General features: G+C 38.5%; 1 protein-coding gene across 1 annotated transcript in view; it reads left to right on the plus strand.

The window, feature by feature from the left end:
• Positions 1-22,121, plus strand: part of CASP8AP2 (caspase 8 associated protein 2) — a 37,987-nt gene that overhangs the window by 11,986 nt on the left and 3,880 nt on the right. Inside the window, exons 3-9 of the mRNA XM_081094090.1 lie at positions 960-1,028; positions 3,963-4,063; positions 4,839-4,913; positions 6,014-6,129; positions 8,469-10,681; positions 17,060-20,198; positions 21,766-21,865. Of these exons, the coding sequence (XP_080950216.1) occupies positions 960-1,028; positions 3,963-4,063; positions 4,839-4,913; positions 6,014-6,129; positions 8,469-10,681; positions 17,060-20,198; positions 21,766-21,865 (5,813 nt within the window). The remainder of the gene's footprint in view (positions 1-959; positions 1,029-3,962; positions 4,064-4,838; positions 4,914-6,013; positions 6,130-8,468; positions 10,682-17,059; positions 20,199-21,765; positions 21,866-22,121) is intronic.

Genomic DNA, 22,121 nt, shown 5'->3' on the forward strand with positions numbered 1-22,121 from the left:
TATTACTTTCTAGTTGCTGTTACCACTTCTGAAATTTTTTCTCTGATTATTCAACCTGTTAGGACTAGAGTTTTCCATCTGAGTTTTCACTGCGCAGTGTGGCTCCAACTAGGTAGGACCTGTTCTTCCACAAAAAATTGTAATAGAAGGGGGATAGGGAACTCACACAGTGCTGTTTTCTTCTTTAAAGTATTATCTCCCTTCTATTATTTCATGTTTTGGGTTGCTCTTTAGTTCTTCAGTTCTTCAGATAGCTTTTTTTTTTAATGAGGTATAATTTACATATGACATATTAGTTTCAGGTGTACACAGTAATGATTTGCTATTTGCATATATTGCAAAATGATACCAAATAAGTTTAGTGGTAGAGCATTTGAATTATGGTGATGGAATTTTTTAATAAAAATTTCATAATAAAAAAAAGTATGCCCTGCTTCCTCTCTGATTAGTTTCTCCTGAAAAAGAAAATGAAAAAAAGTCAATCACGAGAGGAGAAATCAAAATGACGTATTACAAAACATTCAGGCTATACTTTCATTAGGAAAGGGAAAAGTCTCGAGATGGAAAGATTTCTTCACTCTAGGTTGCATTTGGAAAAGTAGTGGTCTGATAGACACTACTTTGCTATTACTGAAATTGGAACCTTCTCCCTAGTATGTTTTGAAAATGAGTTTTTAAGTATACTTCTGAGGTAATAGAGTCATAAACCTATGTGCTAAGATCTTCCTGTTTATAAGGCTGAATAAACTGTAAAATGATTATTTTTTGTTGCAGTACTAATAAGGTCTCTTTCTTTTCCTGGCTCCTCAAAGTAGGAATGGAAAAAACTACCCTAGGAAAACTTTTCATAGTAGAGAACAGAAATAAAGACACAGTGATAACTAAACAAAAAAAAAATAAAAGCTCCCCTAAGTGAAATAAATTAGTTTTAACTAGTCTTTAATTTAATTTTCTTGCAGCTTCTCCTCTTAAAAATAATGATGAAGGTTCTCTGGACATATACGCTGGGTTGGACAGTGCTGTTTCTGGTATGTAAATCTATTCTCTCTATATAAAAGCCTAAGCGACAGTTCAACTGGTCACTATGATGCGCACTGACCACCAGGAGGCAGACACTCAATGCAGGAGCTGCCCCCTGGTGGTCAGTGAGCTTCCACAGCTGGATGCTGCTCAGCTGACCTCTGGGCACCAGACGCCTGGGTAACAGACTGGCAAGCGCAGCTGCTGTGGCGCTAGCCTCTCCCACCGACACTCCCCATGTGCGCCTCTCTCCCATCTGGACCAGGACTGGCATCAGGACTGACCGGGAGCAAGCCCGTGGCCCCTTCTCAGTCATGGGTGCACCGGTATCGCCCTAGGACGGGTGTGTGGAGACTGCAGCGGAATGGCAGCGAGACTACTGAGTGGCAGTGGGGCCGGGATGAATGGAAGCGGCGTGGCACCCGCCCCGGCTCGGCTCCTCCCTGGCTGCCTGCCGCTTCTCGCACTACTACATCATCCCTCAGGGGATGTTGGACTGCGGTTTCGGCAAGATCCCCACAGGCCACGCCCAGGGACCCCCCACCAGTACACGGAATAGTTTCATTTTGTTTGATCAGTCTATTGAAAGTGTTTATTTTGTTATTAATTTCTAGAATAACTCATAGATCCTGAACAATCTGCCCATTTTTTTTGAAATGATTAACACTTAGGTAATTGTGTTCTTGCCCAAAACTTGATCAGTAAAACAACTTAGTGCTCAGGTTTGTTACTCATCTAGGTCTCAGATTTAACTACATTGTGCAAAAATATTTTGTACCATTGAAAAGCAACTGATGGTCTTGTCTGTACATATTACTACTCATACTATCACAGGTTACATGATACTAGGACTTTTGAAAAGGATAGTTACTATAAATATTTTCAAATATATCAGTAAGATTGTGATATGCAGAGAGCCTCATGACCTATCCAAATTGGAAACCTTTTCCATGATCAAATCTCTAAGGCTTTGAACACATATCACCCTCATACCTGATTTGTTGACAGCATTTTAGGTAAATTGCTTTTCCAACTCTAATCTGTCAAATCATTATAAATATGGATGAAATGCAGGAGATGGAGAAATGTATAGTTCATTGAGTTGTGATAGACACACACAACATCCAAAATTTTAAACACATTTCTTTCTTCTTCACCTTTATTGAGTTGTAATTGACATAAAATTAAGATTAATGAGTACATGTGTTGATTTGATACATTTGTGTATTGCAAAATGATTACCACCATAGAATTAGCTAGCACCTGCATCACATTACATGATTACTGTCTCTTTTTGTGGTGAGAACATTTAAGATTCTCTTAGCAACTTTCAATTATGTAATACAGTGTTATTAACTCTAATGACTATGCTGTATATTAGCTCACCAGAACTTATTCATCTTACACTGGAAGTTTGTACTTTAGTCAACATATCTTTTTCCTCACCCAACCTCTGGCTAACCACTGTTCTAGTTTCTGTTTCTGTGCATTTGGCTGTTTTAGATTCCACATGGAAGTGATATCATACAGTGTGTGTCTTTTTCTGGTTTATTTCAGTTACTATACTGCCTTCGAGGTCCATGTTGTCATAAATGACAGAATATCCTTCTTTCTCATGACTGAATAATAAATCCATTGTGTTGTACACACGCACACATATCTTTTTTATCCATTCATCCACTGTTGGACACTTCGGTTTTTTCTATATCTTGCTTATTGTGAATAATGCCAAAGTGAACATACAGAGTGCAGACATCTCTGTAAGGTCCTGTTTTCACTTCTATATATTTTTATTGATTTCAGAGAGGGAGAGAGAGAGAGAGAAATATCAGTGATGAGAGAGAATCATTGATCAGCTGCCTCCTGAATGCCCTCCACTGGGGATTGAGCCCAAAACCCAGGCATGTGCCCTGACCAGGAATCAAATTGACCTCCTGGTTTCTGGGTCTGTGCTCAACCACTGAACTACACCAACCCTTATATATTTTGGGTATTAAACCTTTTATCAGATAAGTAATTTGCAAATATTTTCTTCCATTGGGCAGGTTGCCTTTTCATTTTGTTGAAGGTTTCTTTTGCTGTGCAGGAGCTTTTAATTTGATGTAGTCCCACCTGTTTATTTTTGCTTTCATTGTGTTTGTTTTTAGTGTCAAATCCAGAAAAATCATTACCGCCTGTCTTTTCACCCCCTAGGAGATTTATGGTCTCAGGTCTTACATTCAAGTCTTTATACATTTTTAGTTGAATATTTGCATATGGTGTAAGATAGGGATCCAGTTGTTATTTGTTGTTATTTTTTTAAAAATATATTTTTATTGATTTCAGAGAGGAAGGGAGAGGGAGAGAGAAAGAGAAACATCAACAATGAGAGAGAATCATCAATCGGCTGCCTCTTGCATGCCCCCCACTAGGGACTGAGTCTGCAACCTGAGCATGTGCCCTTGACTGGAATCGAACCCAGGACCCTTCAGTCCACAGGCTGACGCTCTATCCACTGAGCAAAACCGGCTAGGACAGGGATCCAGTTTTATTCTTTTGCATGTGGTTGTTCAGTTTTGAACGGAACAGGCTCTTTATTGAAGAGACTAACTTTCTCCATTGTATATACTTGGCTTCTTTGTCATAAATTAATTGACTATATGTGTGAGAGTTTATTTCTGGGCTTTCTATTTTGTTCCTTGCTCTATATGTCAGTTTTTATGCCAATACATATAGTTTTGATCACTGTAGGTGTGTACTATTGTTTGAAATCAGAAATTGTGATACTTTCAGCTTTATTTTTTGTAAGATTGCTTTAGCTATTTGTAGTCTTTGTAGTTGCATACAAATTTTACAATTGTTGTATTTCTGTGAAAAATGACATTGGAATTTTTATGGTATTGCATTGACTCTGGAAAGACTTATTTTAATATAAGGTGTTTTTTTTTGTTTGTTTGTTTTAGATAGTTCTTCCAAGTCCTGTGAACCATCCAGAAATTGTTTGGATTTGTATGAAGAAATTCTTACTGAAGAAGGAACTGCAAAGGAGGCAACATATAATGATGTATGGGTTGCCAGAATTATTAAAGACAGTTATTTTACACTTTTATAGCTCTTTACACTCATTCACTTATTTTTGGACAAACATTCTGTGTTTAGGAAGGAACTCTTAGGCTAAAAGAATATTTAAGTCAGTTTCTGTCTTTAGATCTGCTCTTTAAATAATGTTTTCTGAATGCTTGTCTAAATTTAGTTTTAATTTTGTTTGATTAAATTTAAGTGTCTAAATATATAAAACATCAACAATCAGTGTGATATAACATTTTATCTTTTCATGATTTGTACTAAGTTATAAGATGTCCAAAGACTGAAATTAGAAATTTTTTTCTACCTTATTTGAATTTAAGGTTTGGAGAGTGAATCTGAAACCAAACAAAATACATTATTGGTAGGGTCAACTTTATTTATTTTTAAATTTTTATTGAATTCATTGGGGGGCTAATAAAATTATATAGGTTTCAAGTGTACAGTTTTATAATGCATCATCTATATATTGTATTCTGTGTTCACCATCCAAATTGAAGTCTCTCTTCATCACCATTTATTCTCCCTTTACCCTCTTCCACCTATCCGACGCTCTTCCCTTCTTGTAATCACCATACTGTTGTCTGTGTTTAAGTCCAACTTTGAAACCAGTAATCTTACTAAATCCCTGTGAGCAGAACTAGACCTCATCTCCCCTTTTTAGTGGTTGATTTATAAAATTTTAAATATTTTGAAATGTCATTTAAGCTAAGAAAATAGTTTAGAATGATGCTTAATCTTCTTATATATTACAGTTGCAAATAAAATATGGAAAATGTCAGCTACAAATGAAAGAGCTGATGAAAAAGTTTAAGGAAATACAGACACAGGTACTATTATAATGAATATTTTATTTTTTGTCCTATTAACTTTTAAAATAAAAAAATTGGTTAGAAATTAAAATTCTAAAGCGTGGCATTTTATAAGGAAATTTTCTTCTTAGTATTAAATGAAATAGAAAATCTGTCAAAACATGCATAATTTCCTATACAACTGATGTAGGAAAACTGCTTGATTTGTTAAAAGACATTTACATGAAAGATCTGTTAGCTCGTTACCAGTTAAATAATAGAAAATTTGTAGAGATGAGATTAGTTGGTTTAAAAGAGAACGGTTTGATGAGTAAAGATTTAGAATGACTGTTGGGGAAAATGGTGATGCTCTTAGTATTTTTGCCAACGTGATTTTGTGATCATGCTGCAAAAATCAGGAATGTCGTGTTTTGTTCCTGTTTTTATTTTTTAGTAATGTTTCTCTTTTCTGTTTCCCCCAAGAACCAGTCAATTCTAGATTCATTCTTTGTTCATCTGAGAATTAGTATATTGTTGCACATTAAAGCTAAGTTGTTAAATATAACCTAATTTTTATCATTTTTATTTTTTATTTTTATTTTTAAATATATTTCATTGATTTTTTACAGAGAGGAAGGGAGAGAGATAGAGAGTTAGAAACATCGATGAGAGAGAAACATCGATCAGCTGCCTCCTGCACATCTCCCACTGGGGATGTGCCCGCAACCCAGGTACATGCCCTTAACCGGAATCGAACCCGGGACCCTTCAGTCCGCAGGGCAACGCTCTATCCACTGAGCCAAACCGGTTTCGGCTATCATTTTTATTTTTAGTTTTCAAGATAATGGCCCTGGGAGAACTTTTTAAATTTGTGTGTTTTTTTTCCATTTTGATTCTTATTTTAAGTAGTTTCACTTTAAATGACTTTCTCTGGTGCCATTTATCTTCTCTGAATCTCAGCTGCCCCATCTGTATGATGAGGATAATAGCACTTCTCATAGGACTTTCTTGAGAATTATATAAGATGTAATATATGATGCCTGGCATGTAGTTAGCATTCAATAATCATTAGCTATTATAAGTAGTAGTTTAATAATCCTATAATGTATACTTTATTAAATATATTTTATGATGTTTAGAATTTCAGCTTAAAAACTGAAAACCAGTCTCTTAAGAAGAATATTTCAGCACTTATCAAAACTGCTAGAATGGAAATACACCGCAAGGATGAAGAAATTAGTAGCCTTCACCACAGGTATAATTGAGAGGTTTGGATCTATAAATTACATCGGTATTGATATGTGTAACATTTTTAACTTTGCAAAGATATAAAAGTGATGCATTTTATTAAATATGTACGGTTTTACTGTAAGTGACTAATGGTATATTATAATGGTATATTATAATGACATATATGATTATTAAGTAGAATATTGCCACATACCTCTGAATATATTCAGTTTTCAATATACTGGGATCTTTCTCTGGTATTCTTTATGCCTGAGAAGATGGTTGTATATGTGTTATGGGTCCTTCTAAGCCCCCACTAAATTACTAAATTATCAAGAGTGCATCTGTGCTCATATCTCTTATCCTATATAATAAAAGGGTAATAGGCAAATTGACCCTAACAGCAGAATGACTGGTCACTATGACACACACACTGACCACCAGGGGGCAGACACTCAGTGCGCTCCCACAGGGGAAGCTCTGCTCAGCCACAAGCTAGGCTGACGGCTGCCAGCACAGCGGTGGTGGCGGGAGCCTCTCCCGCCTCCTCAGCAGCGCTAAGGATGTCCGAATGCAGCTTAGGCCTGCTCCCGCTGGCAAGTGGACATCCCCCGAGGGTTCCCGGGCTGCCAGAGGGATATCTGACTGTCAGCTTAGGGCCTAAGCCTTAGGCCCATTCCCCCGGGGAGCGGGCCTAAGCCAGCAGGTGAACATCCCCCAAGGAGTCCCGAACTGCGAGAGGGCACAGGCGGGCCGAGGGACCCCCCCTGAGTGCACAAATTTTTCTGCACTGGGACTTTAGTCAATAGATAACCCTGAAACTATCTCTCAATTGTATATTCTTTTCTCTCTCAAATGGATTCTCTCTCTCTCTCGTTGGGGCTAATAATCTGTTCCAGAGAATTTCATATCTCCTCCTTTGTAGTCAAACCCCCAAACAATATATAAACTTTCTTTCTCAATTTCCTATTTCTACTTACTCTCGAACCTAATACATGCTGACTTGTTTCCATTTGTCCATTGAAACAGTTATCATTTGGTTCAAACTAACTACCACTAAATACATCAAGTAATTTTGACTTCTCATTTTAACTTATACTCACATGTTCTTTGACATAGTTGACCCTCCTTTCCTGAAATAGTTTTCTCCCTTTGGCTTTCATAATTTTTAGTTTTCTTCCTAAGTTGAGATTTATACTTCTGTACTTGGCTAAGTTGGAATTCCTCAAAGCTTATCTATGTCTGTCAGTATTTTCTGATGAAGTAATCTTACTCATACTAGGTCATTTCCATTTATATGTAGATTACTACTTCACATCTGTATAAAATTTTAAAAATTACCTCATCCAAAACTGAATTTATGATGAAATCTCTTTCATTGAGCTGAATAGATTTCCTATCATTCATTCTACACATAGAGACCTAGGTGTAGAATGACCATTTAATTTATTGCCCAAACCAGGGCACTTTTGTAAAGACTCTATCTCCAAATAAGATCACATTTTGAAGTACTGGGGATTAGGATTTCAACAAATGAATTTTGAAGGGATACAGTGCAATCAAACAAGATCCATATAAGTTCTACTCATTGCCTTAGGTTGTATATCTCCTATGTTCTCTTTTGTTGTATAAAAATCTCCTCCTGTTCTCTACACATAGTACTAATTAGGAGTAGATTTGTGGAATTTCAGGGAAGTTTTGGAAGGAAGTTCAGGAAGATTGACTTATTATAAAAAATTAAAATTAGTTATTTACATACTTGTTAAGAAAACTGCTAATTTTCCAAAACATTAATATAAAACTTTAAGACTTAGGATTTTTTAAAAAAACACACAAAATAATAAATACCATTTCCTTAGGAAAGAATGACAACTCTTTATTCTTTTTTTGTGTGCAGTATGTGCTACTTTAAGATGGCTATTGATGCTTTGGTTTACTGTGGGATTATATGTAAAGCAGGTCATCTCTGTTTTCCCACAGTTTCATCTTCCTTTTGTTTCAGTTGGCCTACAGTGAGTGAGGGTAAAAAATCATGTCACTGTTCTAAAAGAAGTGAATTTGTGGTTAGTTTGGGAGTTCTATGCCTGTGGTGAAGAAAGTCTAAAAGACATTGGCAAGTGCTAGGATAGAACTGAGACGTTCTCCAGAGCTTGTTTGAAAAGAGAAATGAGAGTTCCATGGTTTGAAAACTGGCCCATTTAGTTGGAAGCTGGTAACTTCTTACTACTCATGCCTTTATACAAAGTAAAATTAGTGTTTCTAGTATGTGAGCCCCTGACTTTTAAAGTGTATTACATGTGATTAAAATTTAGATGATTAAAAAGCAATAATTTTGTTTTTTTGTTAATTTCTATTTCTTAATAGATTGTCTGAGTTTCCACATTTTCGAAATAATCGTAAAACTGCGAGGACGTCAGATACAGTTAAAACAAAAGACTTTACATCCAGACCTCCCCATTTGGATGATTGTGCAAAAACTGATCACAAGGTGAAATGTGACATTTCTAAAGATGGACATCATAGCACTTCACTCCCAAACATCGAAAAGGAAGTAAAACCGCATTTGGAAAAAAAAAGCACTTTGCATTTGCCTTCATCTATTGAAAAACACTGCACCAATGGCATTTGGTCACGTTCCCATTACCAGGTTGGTGAGAGTAGCTCAAGTGAGGATAATAGAAGAGGGAAGAAAGATAGTGGATATAGCCATTATAGTAGAGGAACTGATAGAATACGAAAAGACTTAAACACTAGCTGTGGTGATGGTGAACCAAGGAACTTAGAGGCCAGTCCAAGGCTACAAGGACGTTCTGAGAAATATGGTAAAGGTGAATCAAAGACTGAAAGCAAAAATTCAAAGTTTAAAAGTAACACAGATTTGGATTATAAAAATGAACGCATTGGCTGTTTCTGGCAGAAAGAGACCTTTAGAGAGAGGTCACATACTCGAGTAGAATCTCAGAGCGATAGAAAACTAGAGAGGCAAAGTGAAAGATCACAAAATGTAAATAAAAAAGAACTTAAATCACAAGACAAAGAAGAAAGAAAAGTTGATCAAAAACCCAAATCAGTAGTAAAAGACCAAGATTATTGGCGAAGGTCTGAACGAGTATCATCTCTTCCTCATTCTAAGAATGAAATAAAATCTCATAATTCAAGTAAATACCATCTAGAAGACAGAAGAGACAGGGAAGATGGTAAAAGAGACCGGGGTGTAAGTAATCATAGTTTTCAAGAAGGAAGATGTTCATCCTCCCTTTCAACCAGTAGAACTCACAAACACATTGACCCCAGGGAAGTTGATGCTGTGCACCAAAGGGGAAATACACCTTTAGAAGCAGAAAGGCATAGAACTGAAGATAAGAGGAAAAGAGAACAAGAAAGCAAAGAAGAAAACAGGTATATGAGAAGTGAAAAAAGAACATCTACGGGACATTTGCAGAAGATTAACAAAGAAACCAAGCAAACCACTACTGATTTAAAGAGACAGAATGGACTGAAAAATGATAAAGGTGAAGTCTCTAATAATGATGTTTCTGAACGCACAGATAATAAAGACCTTGCAATTAAAGCCGAGAGTGGTCCAAATGAAACAAAAAACAAAGACTTAAAGTTGAGTTTTATGGAAAAATTGAACTTAACTCTTTCTCCTGCTAAAAAGCAGCCTATTCCTCAGAATAATCAGCATAAAATAACCAATACTCCCAAATCCAGTGGCATATGTGATTTAGAGTCCTTGGTACAGGAAAAAACAGTGATATGTGTTCCCTCTGTGAGTGAACATATCACAGAGGAAACCAAATCAAAGTTATTGGAACCAGAAGATGCTCTTGCAGCAGCATCATCTGAACCCAGGACCAGTATTCTGGAAAGGAAAATGGAAGAAGAAAATAGTTTGTTAATTAAATCTGTTGAGAATACTATGCAGCATGACTTGCCCATTTGTGGTAAAGAGACTTCTTCAGTACCTGTGGAAATGGAACAAGCAGAATCTTTGTTTCCTTCAGCAGCAGAAATGGAACAGACCATTAATTGTACAAGGACAGCAGTACCTGTGGCACTGGACATACTACAAACAAATGTTTCTCAAAACTTTGGCATGGAATTGGATACCAAGAGAAATGACAGTTTAAATTTGTGTAGTATTTCTGAAGTTACGGAAATGAAGGAGGCTTTTTCAACAAAAGTTGCCAAATCCAATGAAAGCATTTTGCAGCCTTCAATTGAAAAAGCTGACATTTTGCCAGTAGTCCTTTCAGAAGTTGGTAATCCAAAGTTCGAGCCTTCTCTTGTAGAAACACCACTGGTTGAGAGCGAGTCTTGTCATCTGGAGCCTTGTTTACCTAAAGAGACTCTAAAATCTTCACTTCAGCATACTGAATTAATGGACCACAAAATGGAAATTGGTGAAACAAACTCAATATATAATGATGAGAATTCGGTTCTGAGCATTGACCTTAATCACCTAAGACCTATTCCAGAAATCATTAGTCCTTTGAGTAGTCCAGTGAGACCTGTAGCAAAAGTACTTAGACTGGAAAGCCCATCTCGAGTTCCATTATATAACAATCATAAAGGTAATAGTTTATATTTTATAACTTAATCTTTTTTTGAGAATGTAAAATGCATAAACAAGATGAAGTGCTTTTTCTTTTTTTGGGGTGGGGGGGGGGAGAACTCTGGAGGGTAGGGGCAGGAATGAGCTGTGCCCAGCAGATGTGGACCTTCTGAGAGGAAGTTATATGTCAGAAAGTCAAGTGTCACTGTCAGCAGGGTGGATATGTCTGTGGGGGATTCACTCAGATGTTGTCATACACCTTGCATTGTCACTCTTGTTGGATCTGAAAACAGAGGGATGAGCAAGAGGTAGGTGAGGTAGACGAAGGAGAGCCCATTGTACTGGAATGCACATGAAGTCACACTTCCTCTGAGCTCCAGTACCAGGGTGAGGCTCTGGGGAACACAGACACATACAAGGAGGAACTGGATTTTCTGGCATCTGGGCAGGAACTCGGGGGTGGCTTTCTTCCAGACAGAGGTGCACGCAGGGATCATTGTTCCTATGCTGGGACCTCCTCAGTAGCAGGGCTGACTGGCAGCCATTTCTGTTTGCTTCGCCCTGCTTTTTCATTTTTAGTAACAACACATTCGGACTTACATTAACTAGATATTGAGCCTTTTGTCTTAATTTAGGTAGTTTTTTAAAACATACGCTTTTATTGATTTCAGAGGAAGGGAGAGGGAGAGAGTAATAGAAACGTCAATGATGAAAGAGAATCATCAATTGGCTGCCTCTTGCATGCCCCCTACTGAGGATTAAGCCCTCCTAGTTCATAGGTCAATGCTCAACCACTGACCCACACTGGCTGGGCAGTAATTTTTTTTACATTTATTTTTTATTTATTTTTACTTTTATTTTTTTTAAATTAAATCTTTATTGTTCAGATTATTACAGTTGTTCCTCTTTTTTCCCCCCATAGCTCCCCTCCACCCATTTCCCACCCCACCCTTTGCCCTTACCCCCCCCACTGTCCTCATCGATTCATGTACGCTTTTTGTCCAGTCTCTTCCTGCACCCCTCACACTCCTTCCCCCACCGAGAATAGTCAGTCCACTCCCTTTCTATGCCCCTGATTCTATTATATTCACCAGTTTATTCTGTTCATCAGATTATTTATTCACTTGATTTTTAGATTCACTTGTTGATAGATGTGTATTTGTTCATAATTTGTATCTTTACCTTTTTCTTCTTCTTCCTCTTAAAGGATACCTTTCAGCCTTTCATATAATACTGGTTTGTTGGTGATGAACTCCTTTAGCCAGGGGTCCTCAAACTACGGCCCACGGGCCACATGCAAATACAAATATTGTATTTGTTCCCGTTTTGTTTTTTTACTTCAAAATAAGATATGTGCAGTGTGCATAGGAATTTGTTCATAGTTTTTTTTAAACTATAGTCCGGACCTCCAACGGTCTGAGAGACAGTGAACTGGCCCCCTGTTTAAAAGGTTTGAGGACCCCTGCCTTTAGCTTTTCCTTATCTGTGAAGCTCTTTATCTGACCTTCAATTCTGAATGATAGCTTTGCTGGGTAAAGTAATCTTGGTTGTATTGATAGTCATCACTTTAAATATTTCTTGCGACTCCCTTCTGGCCTGCATAGTCTCTATTGGGAAATCAGCTGACAATCTTATGGGTACTCCCTTGTAGGTAACTGATTGTTTTTCTCTTGCTGCTTTAAAGATTCTTTGTCTTTTGCTCTTGGCATTTTAATTATGATGTGTCTTGGTGTGGTCCTCTTTGGATTCCTTTTGTTTGGGGTTCTCTGCGCTTCCTGGACTTGTAAGTCTATTTCTTTCACCAGGTAGGGGAAGTTTTCTGTCATCATTTCTTCAAATAAGTTTTCAATATCTTGCTCTCTTTCTTCTTCTGGCACGCCCATAATTCGGATGTTGGTACGCTTGAAGTTGTCCCAGAGGTTCCTTACACTATCTTCATATTGTTGGATTCTTTTTTCTTTTTGTTTTTCCGGTTGGGTGTTTTTTGCTTCTTCATATTTCAAATCTTTGACTTGATTCTGGCGATCCTCTAGTCTGCTGTTGGAACTCTGTATAATATTCTTTATTTCAGTCAATGTATGCTTAATTTCTAGTTGGTCCTTTTTCATAACCTCGAGGGTCTCACTAGATTTCTTGAAGGTCTCACTAAATTTATCGGCGGTTTCTAGAAAATTCTTTTTTTTTAATTTTTTTAAATTTTATTAAATCTTTATTGTTCAGATTATTACAGTTGTTCCTCTTTTTCCCCCCCATAGCTCCCCTCCACCCGGTTCCCACCCCACCCTCCGCCCTCACCGTCCCCCACGCCCCCCACTGTTCTCATCCATAGGTGCACGATGTTTGTCCAGTCTCTTCCCGCATCCCCGTACCCTTTCCCCCCCCAAGAATAGTCAGTCTACTCCCTTTCTATGCCCCTGATTCTATTATATTCACCAGTTTATTCTGTTCATCAGATTATTTATTCACTTGATTTTTAGATTCACTTGTTGATAGATGTGTATTTGTTGTTCATAATTAGTATCTTTACCTTTTTCTTCTTCTTCCTCTTCTTAAAGGATACCTTTCAGCATTTCATATAATACTGGTTTGGTGGTGATGAATTTCTTTAGCTTTTCCTTATCTGTGAAGCTCTTTATCTGACCTTCAATTCTGAATGATAGCTTTGCTGGATAAAGTAATCTTGGTTGTAGGTTCTTGGTATTCATCACTTTGAATATTTCTTGCCACTCCCTTCTGGCCTGCAAAGTTTCTGTTGAGAAATCAGCTGACAGTCGTATGGGTACTCCCTTGTAGGTAACTGACTGTCTTTCTCTTGCTGCTTTTAAGATTCTCTCTTTGGTTTTTGCTCTTGGCATTTTAATTATAATATGTCTTGGTGTAGTCCTCTTTGGATTCCTTTTGTTTGGGGTTCTCTGCGCTTCCTGGACTTGTAAGTCTATTTCTTTCACCAGGTAGGGGAAGTTTTTTGTCATTATTTCTTCAAATAGGTTTTCAATGTCTTGCTCCCTCTCTTCTTCTGGCACCCCTATAATTTGGATGTTGGTACGCTTTAAGCTGTCCCAGAGGTTCCTTACGCTATCTTCGTATTTTGGATTCTTTTTTCATTTTGCTTTTCAGGTTGGGTGTTTTTTGTTTCTTCATATTTAAAATCTTTGACTTGATTCTTGCGATTCTCTAGTCTGCTGTTGGAACTCTGCATAATATCCTTTATTTCAGTCAGTGTATGCTTAATTTCTAGTTGGTCCTTTTTCATAACCTCGAGGGTCTCACTAGATTTCTTGAGGGTCTCACTACAGTTATTGGCGGTCTCACCAGTCTTTTTGAGGGTCTTACTATATTTATTGGCGGTTTCTAGAAAGTTCTTAAAAAACCTTAAAAGTGTGGTTTTGAACTCTATTTCCAGTAGTTTGATTTCCTGCATTTCTGTCATTTGTGTCCTGTTTCTTTGTCTCCACATTTTTTATGCTCCCCTGTGTTGATAGAGTGGCTTTGTGTGCTAGGTGCCCTATAGGGCCCAGTGGCTCAGCCTCCCCATTACCTGAGGTGGACACTCTTGGTGCACCCCTTTGTGGGCTTTGTGCACAGTCTTGTTGTAGCTAAGCCTTGATTGTTGTAGGTATCACTGGGAGGAATTGACCTCCAGGCCCTTGGCTGTGAGGATCAGCTGTGTCTGCAGTGGGAGAACTTCTGTGCTGGAAACACCCCTCCGGGGCAAGACTTGCTTCCGTTGGGGCTTTGGTGCTCACTGAGTCTGCCCCCTGAGTGTGTCCTTTATGGATCCGAGGAGCTGCAATCTGGATGGTCCCACTCTGACCACCAGGCACACTGGCTCCTGGATCTCTAAGGAGGTGCTAAGCTAGTCTCTTTCTGAGGCTACCCAGCAAGAGCTCAGCTGTGAAGCAATGCAAGTTGCCGTGGTACCTTGGGCCAGCTGCAAGTTTGTTAGGTAATTTTCAGATTGCAAAGGGCCAGGCCTTTCATATGCAAAAGCCGGCGCACCGCTTGGGTGGGGCGAGGGTCCCAGGGGATCAACAGGGCAGAGCAAGCAGCTATGGTTGCCCTCAGAGGCCCCGCTTCTCAGTGTCCTGGCAATCGCTGCAATCACCTCTCAGAGAAAGCTCCCCTTGAGTTCCGACCGAAGCCAAACAGTCCAGTTTCTCCCGTATGAGTCTGAGTCCCCAGAGACTTGCCCAGAACTGGAGCTCAGAGCTTGAGACTCCCTACCGATTGAAAAAGACAACTGTGTCCTCAGCCACCAGCCCTCTTTGCGTGCGCCTCCGTACCTCTGTACTTTACTTCCACACCACAGCTCCTCTGAGTCTCGGTATGCTTTTCTCTTTCCTTCTAGTTGTAGAATTTCCACTCAGCCAGCCTTCCTGTGGTTCTGGATGATGTCCGTTCTGTCTTTTAGTTGTATTCTTGAAGTGGTTGTGCTAAGCAGCAATCTGCGGTGTTTACCTATGCCGCCATCTTGGTTTTTTCTCTAGAAAATTCTTGAAAAACCTTGTAAGTGTGGTTTTGAACGCTATATTCAGTAGTTTGCTTTCCTGCATTTCTGTCATATGTGACCTGTTTTTTTTGTCTCCGCATTTTTTATGCTTCCCTATGTTGATAGAGTGGCTTTGTGTTCTAGGTGTCCTATAGGGCCCAGTGGCTCAGCCTCCCCAATTACCTGAGGTGGACACTCTTGGTGCACCCCTTTGTGGGCTTTGTGCACAGTCTTGTAGCTAAGCGTTGATTGTTGTAGGTATCACTGGGAGGAATTGACCTCCCGGCCAGTTGGCTGTGAGAATCAGCTGTGTCTGCAGTGGGAGACCTTCTGTGCTGGAGACACCCTTCAGGGGCAATACTTGCTTCAGTATGGCTTTGGTGCTCATTGAGTGTACCCCCTGAGCGTGTCCCTTATGGATCTGAGGAGTTGTAATCTGGATGGTCCCACTCTGACCACCGGGTACACTGGCACTTGGATCTCTAAGGAGGTGCTAATTTAGCCTCTGCCTGAGGTTACCCAGGAGGAGCTATGGAGAGATCTGCAGATTCCTCTTCTTTGTTTGGGGTTTGGAGGTGCCCAGATGAGGCCCACCTGTGAAGCAGTGCAAGCTTCTGTGTGGCCTTGGGCCTTCTTTTGGAAGTTCTGGGTCTCTCTGACCCAGCTGCAGTTTGTTAGGTAATTTTCAAATTGCAAAGGGCCAGGCCTTTCATATGCAAAAGCCTCTGCGCACAGCTTGGGTGGGGCGGGGTCTTAGGGGATCGATAGGGCGGAGCAAGCAGCTATGGCTGCTCCTCAGTCCTACCCTAAGAGGCCCCGTGTCTCAGTGTTCCGGTAATCACTGCAAGCTCCTCTGAGAGAAAGCCGCCCTCGAGTTCCCACTGATGCCAGACAGTCCAGTTTCTCCCTATATGAGTCTGGGTCCCCAGAGACTCGTCCGGAACTGGAATTCAGAGCAGTCGGGAGCTTGAGACTCCCTCCCTATTGAAAAAGACAACCGTGTCCTCAGATGCTAGCCCTTTCCACGTGTGCCTCTGTACCTCTGCACTTTACTTCCGCACCTCCTCTGAGTCTCAGTGTGCTTTTCTCTTTCCTTCTAGTTGTAGAATTTCCACTCAGCTGGCCTTCCTGTGCTTCTGGATGATGTCCGTTTTGTCTTTTAGTTGTATTTTTGAAGTGGTTGTGCAAGGCAGCAATTTCCAGTGTTTACCTATGCCGCCATCTTGGTTTCTCTCAGTAATTTTTAAAAAATTTTTTATTGATTAAGTTATTACATATGTGTCTTTATCCCCCCATCTCCCCCAGTAATTCTTATTTCTACAAAAAAAAAAGGAGTGGAAGGACAGATTATTTCAAATATTCTTTGTTTGCTTGCTTTCAGATCTATTTTTTATCTTTAATTTTTAGGGAGAGTGGAAGAGAGAGGGAAAGACAGAGAAACATTGATGTGAAAGAAACACAATTGATTGGTTGCCTCAACCAGGGCCTGGGCTGGGGAGGAGATTGCAACCGAGGTATGTGCCCTTGACTAGAATCAAAGCCGGGACCCTTTGGTCCTCAGGCCAGTGCTCTATTCACTGAACCAAACTGGCTAGTACCAGATCAGTTTTTATTGTTCAAAAGCCATCATCAGATGGCATAGAATTGGTGATGCTGCTAACTTGAAGTAAAGATACCTGAACAGTAGATTGATGGTTCTCCAAAAAACCAATCTATCACTTTTGTCAGACACTTCTGAGAACAGGAAAGACCAATGATATGAGTAAGTGTTAGGCATTAACATTCTGTAAAAAGGTATTAAAATAATGAAATGCTTCAGTATTTTATTTGGTTATATTCAGTATAGAAATATCAAATGATTATGATTCTAAGGGTCATGTGATTATCATATACTTTTCTCTTCCACAGATGTTTTTCCACCAAATTCAGCTCATTCCACCTCCAAGAGTCAGTCTGACCTCAACAAGGAAAATCAAAAGCCCATTTGCAAGTCTGACAAATTTACAGAGGCAGACTCTCATAAGAATTCATCTTTAGTTGAATTAGAAGAAGGAGAAATTATAAGCGACAGTGAAAACTCTAAACTACAAAATAGTTTTGAAGAAATTGCCAAACCTAGAGCGTCTACTGAAGGGCAGAACAGAAAAACTAGTCCAGGAAATAAGAAAAGTACTGTGCATTTGGATAAAGACAAAAGGAAAACATCTATGAAAGTTCAGCAGACCAAAAGGAATTGGAATAAGAGACAGAGTGAATCTAGCAGGTCTTCAAAAACAGAGAAAAAAGATAAGACAATGAGCACCTCTGTTCTGGAAAAAATAGTCCCAATTATTGCTGTACCTTCTTCTGTACCAGAGGTTATGCACATGTTACGAATGATAAGAAAACATGTAAGGAAAAACTACATGAAATTCAAGATTAAATTTCCATTAAAACAATTTCATAGAATTATTGAGTCAGCAATTTTGAGTTTTACATCACTCATTAAACACCTTGACTTATCCAAAATCTCTAAGTCAGTGACTACTTTACAGAAGAATCTTTGTGATGTTATAGAATCCAAACTTAAGCAAGTTAAAAAGAATGGCATAGTGGATAGGTTATTTGAACAACAACTACCAGATATGAAAAAGAAAGCATGGAAATTTGTAGATGAACAACTTGATCATTTATTTGCAAAGCTTAAGAAAATCTTAATAAAGTTTTGTGGTTTCACAAACTTTGGCAGTGACAGCGATGAAGGGAAATTGGACAAAAGTAAAGAAAAACTACAATATTCAAATTGTCAGAAGGAGAATATGGTCAACTCCAGGAAAGAAATGCTGAAAGAGAAATCCTCAAAATCAGAAGATTCTATTTATTCCAGGTATTCACTAGGATGTAAAAAATCTGAGGACAAACATCAAGACCAAAATAACCCTCAAATTAACACATTAAAGAATGACATTAAAAAAAGCTTTAACACTTGCTTTGATAATAATATTAAATGCCTTCAATCTGAAGAGCACTCCTTGGAACTGAACTGTCCGAGCACCCCAAAGCCAGGAAAAATGGAAGGCACCACCATAGAGGATACACAGACATCCCAGCATGCAGCTTTGAAGCCAGAACGCTGTTTTGAGATTCTTACTGAACAGCAAGCATCTAGCCTCACTTTTAATTTAGTGAGTGATGCACAGATGGGTGAGATATTTAAAAGTTTGTTGCAAGGTTCTGATCTTTTGGAAAACAGTGTTAACTGTAATGAAAAAAGTGAGTGGGAGTTAAAGACTCCAGAGAAACAGCTGTTAGAGAGTCTTAAGTGTGAATCTATACCAGCTTGTACAACAGAAGAGCTAGTTTCAGAGGTGGTTTCTCCATGTCCTAAAATGATTAGTGATGATAATTGGTCATTATTATCATCTGAGAAAGGCCCATCTCTGTCTTCAGGGCTTTCGTTGCCAGTTCATCCTGATGTGTTGGATGAAAGTTGTATGTTTGAAGTGTCCACTAACATAGCTTTAAGTAAAGATAATGTATGCAGTTCAGAAAGGAGCAAGCCCTGCATTTCTTCCATCCTGCTTGAAGATTTAGCAGTATCTTTAACAGTACCATCACCTCTGAAGTCAGATGGTCATCTCAGTTTTTTAAAGCCTGAAGTTTTGTCTAGTTCAACTCCTGAGGAGGTTATTAGTGCCCATTTTAGTGAAGACGCCTTACTTGAGGAAGAGGATGCATCGGAACAAGATATTCACTTAGCTCTGGAGTCTGATAATTCAAGCAGTAAATCAAGTTGTTCTTCATCATGGACAAGCCGGTCTGTTGCTCCAGGCTTTCAGTACCACCCTAATCTACCCATGCATGCTGTCATAATGGAAAAGTCCAATGATCATTTCATTGTGAAAATACGGCATGCAGCACCACCTCCTCCCTCCAGTCTTCTACAGAATATGGTGGCTGGTGAGTCAGTGACATCTTTGCCCAGAGTGGGAAAGGAAACTGATGAAGCAGCAGAGAAGGAATGTATTTCATGTCAGAACACAGTTTTTAAATCTGTGGAAGAATTGAAACATTCCAACGAAAATGTTGACAGCAGTAAATCAGCTCACGAAGAACAGGGCTGTATGATACAAACACAGGTTCCTGATATATATGAATTCCTTAAAGATGCTTCTGGTAAAGTGGATCATAGTAATGAAGTGGCTGATCAGTGCTTCAAGTTGCATCAAGTATGGGAACCAAAAGTGCCTGAAAGCATTGCAGGATTGCCTGCCATGGAAGAAATTCCACATTCTGTCGAGGGTCATCTTCCAAACACATATATAGACCTCACAAAAGATCCAGTCACTGAGACTAAAAACTTGGGGGAATTCATAGAAGTAGGAGTTTTAAACATTAATCAGTTGGGATGTTCTGGTAGCAATTTGGATCAAAGTGCTCAGATATTAGACAGTGTGCAGCCTGATACTGTAGATGCTTTTATTGATTTGACGCAAGGTGTTTCAAATGAGAGTAAAAGTGAAGATAACCATCCTGCTTTAGCTGTTGAACACTTGGGGTGTGAGGTGTTTTGTGTAGATGAAGATAACTGTAAGGAAAAAAAGGTGCAAGTGGCAAATGAATCTTTGGAATGCATGGTTGTGGAAAGCTGTATTGATTTGACCTCAGACTCTCCCAGTTCATGTGAAATAAAAAAGGATGATTTAAAATCGGAACCGGAATCAAATTCTGATAATTTAGAGTTGCCTGTGGCTTTGGATAATGCTCACAAAAAGAGGAAAAAACTTTCTAATCTAAATCATTCTTGTCAGAAAAAACAGAGAAAGGAAACAGACTTAATCAGTAAGGAAAGGACCAAGAAAATTACCCAAAATTCTGGTGAGAATGGAGAAGCTCACCAAAAGAAAGCCAGTAAGAAAAAGGCCCCTACAGTGATGAAAGATCCCTCATCATTAAAGGCAAGCCCCAGGATTAAGGACCACCCATCAGCAGCATCTGGCACTTCTGTAAACCTTTCTGCAAAGAATATTATTAAAAAGAAAGGGGAAATTGTAGTTTCATGGACAAGGTAAGGATCTTATGAGACATTTTTTAATTTTTTTAATATGGAGGGCTTCATGAATTTGCATGTCGTCCTAGCACAGGGGCCATGCTAATCTTCTCTGTATTCCAATTTTAGTGTATGTGCTGCCAAATCAAGCACTTATGAGACATTTAAATCAACAGGAAACTTTGAGAAGCCAGAAATCTATACTGTCATGTCATAGTTATATCCCATCCTAAAATAAGGAAAGTGATGACTTCAAAAGTAGTCAAAGTTAATAGAGAATACATTCTAGGGCAGCCGTGGGCAAACTACGGCCCGCGGGCCGGATCCAGCTTGTTTGAAATGAATAAAACTATTGAAAAAAAAGACCGTACCCTTTTATGTAATGATGTTTACTTTGAATTTATATTAGTTCACACAAACACTCCATCCATGCTTTTGTTCCGGCCCTCCGGTCCAGTTTAAGAACCCATTGTGGCCCTCGAGTCAAATAGTTTGCCCACCCCTGTTCTAGGGTATAATTTATAGCAGTAGCTCTTAACCAGGGATGTGCATTAGCACCATGGATAGAACTTTTCATTGTGTTTTGACCTGTTAATTTAAAAAAATGATTCTTTGTAAAGAACTGGTATCACATTTTAGAAAGGAAGAATGATGGGTGGTGTGGTGAAATAGAGCAAAAAGTGTGAGCATTTATAATTTGAGCATTTCCCTAAATTAAGAGTTTCAAAAAAGTTTATGAACAGATTGTACTTTTGACTTTTATATGAACTGTTTGAGAAATGCTGATTTCAAGACCCCATTTCAGACATAAGGGTAGCCACAGTTGTAAACCATTGCACTAGAGCAGGGGTGGGGAACGTCCGGCCCATGGGCCGTATAAGGTCTGTGAAATCATTTGGTCTGGCCTTGCCAAGGCATTAGGGGCAAGTTAATTAAGTGTTTGACCAAATATAGCAGGCTAATTTTTAAGTGGATAATTTTGTATGGCCCATGAATGATGTTTATAAATATCCAAATAGCCTTTGGCAGAAAAAAGTTCCCCACCCCTGCACTAGAGGTTCATGATCTGCAGGCTTAAGTGGAGTGCATAATGAGGGAAGCTGAATTTTGAAATTGGTCATTATTTTATTTAATACCATAGTCATCTATGCCTTAATTTCTGGTAACTTGGAGATGACACAGTAAAATCTTAGAGATTGTAATAATACATATTGGTTCTGCCCATGTACAAAAAGCGGAGGCCTGGGAATTGGAAGATTTGGATTCTATTTTACTTTCGTTCTTTTGCTTATTAAGTCTGTCGTCATGTTTGACCCTAATTTTTAAGGTACTGTATACATTAAAGGTAGAGTTTTTAAAAATCTATCCTTTTGTCATTAGAATAATAAATGAGTATGTTAGTTTTAGAAAATTTTGGAAATATGTATGTGCTTACAGATTATTGTCAATGTTTTGATATACACACTTTTTCTTCTATGGGTTTTAATAAAAATGTCACCTCCTATTGATGGACATTAAGACAGTGGAATTTTTGATACCTTTCTGCTTTAATCTACAAAAGCTAAATAACATTTTCTCCCTGTAGAAATGATGACCGGGAAATTTTATTGGAGTGTCAGAAAAGCGGGCCATCAATAGAAACATTTTCTTATGTAGCTGCCAAGTTGAATAAAAATTCATCTCAGGTAACTTCCCAATTTTCACATCTCTATAGTTTCACAGATGTTACTACTTAAATACTTAGATTTCATTTTAACATTTAAAATATGTAGATACTTATTGGCCAACTTCTTTAAAAGTATGGCTTTTTATGTTAGACTGTTAAAAACTTGGTGATTGTGGAAGAACAATCCGAATTTATTTTTCTGTTGTCTTACATTTACTTATTTTGATCTTAAACAATTTTGTAATGTTTATTGTTTAAGAAAGTTTAATATTGAT

This window comes from Myotis nattereri (assembly GCF_964212035.1).
Source record: "Myotis nattereri genome assembly, chromosome: 6".
NCBI lineage: Eukaryota > Metazoa > Chordata > Mammalia > Chiroptera > Vespertilionidae > Myotis > Myotis nattereri.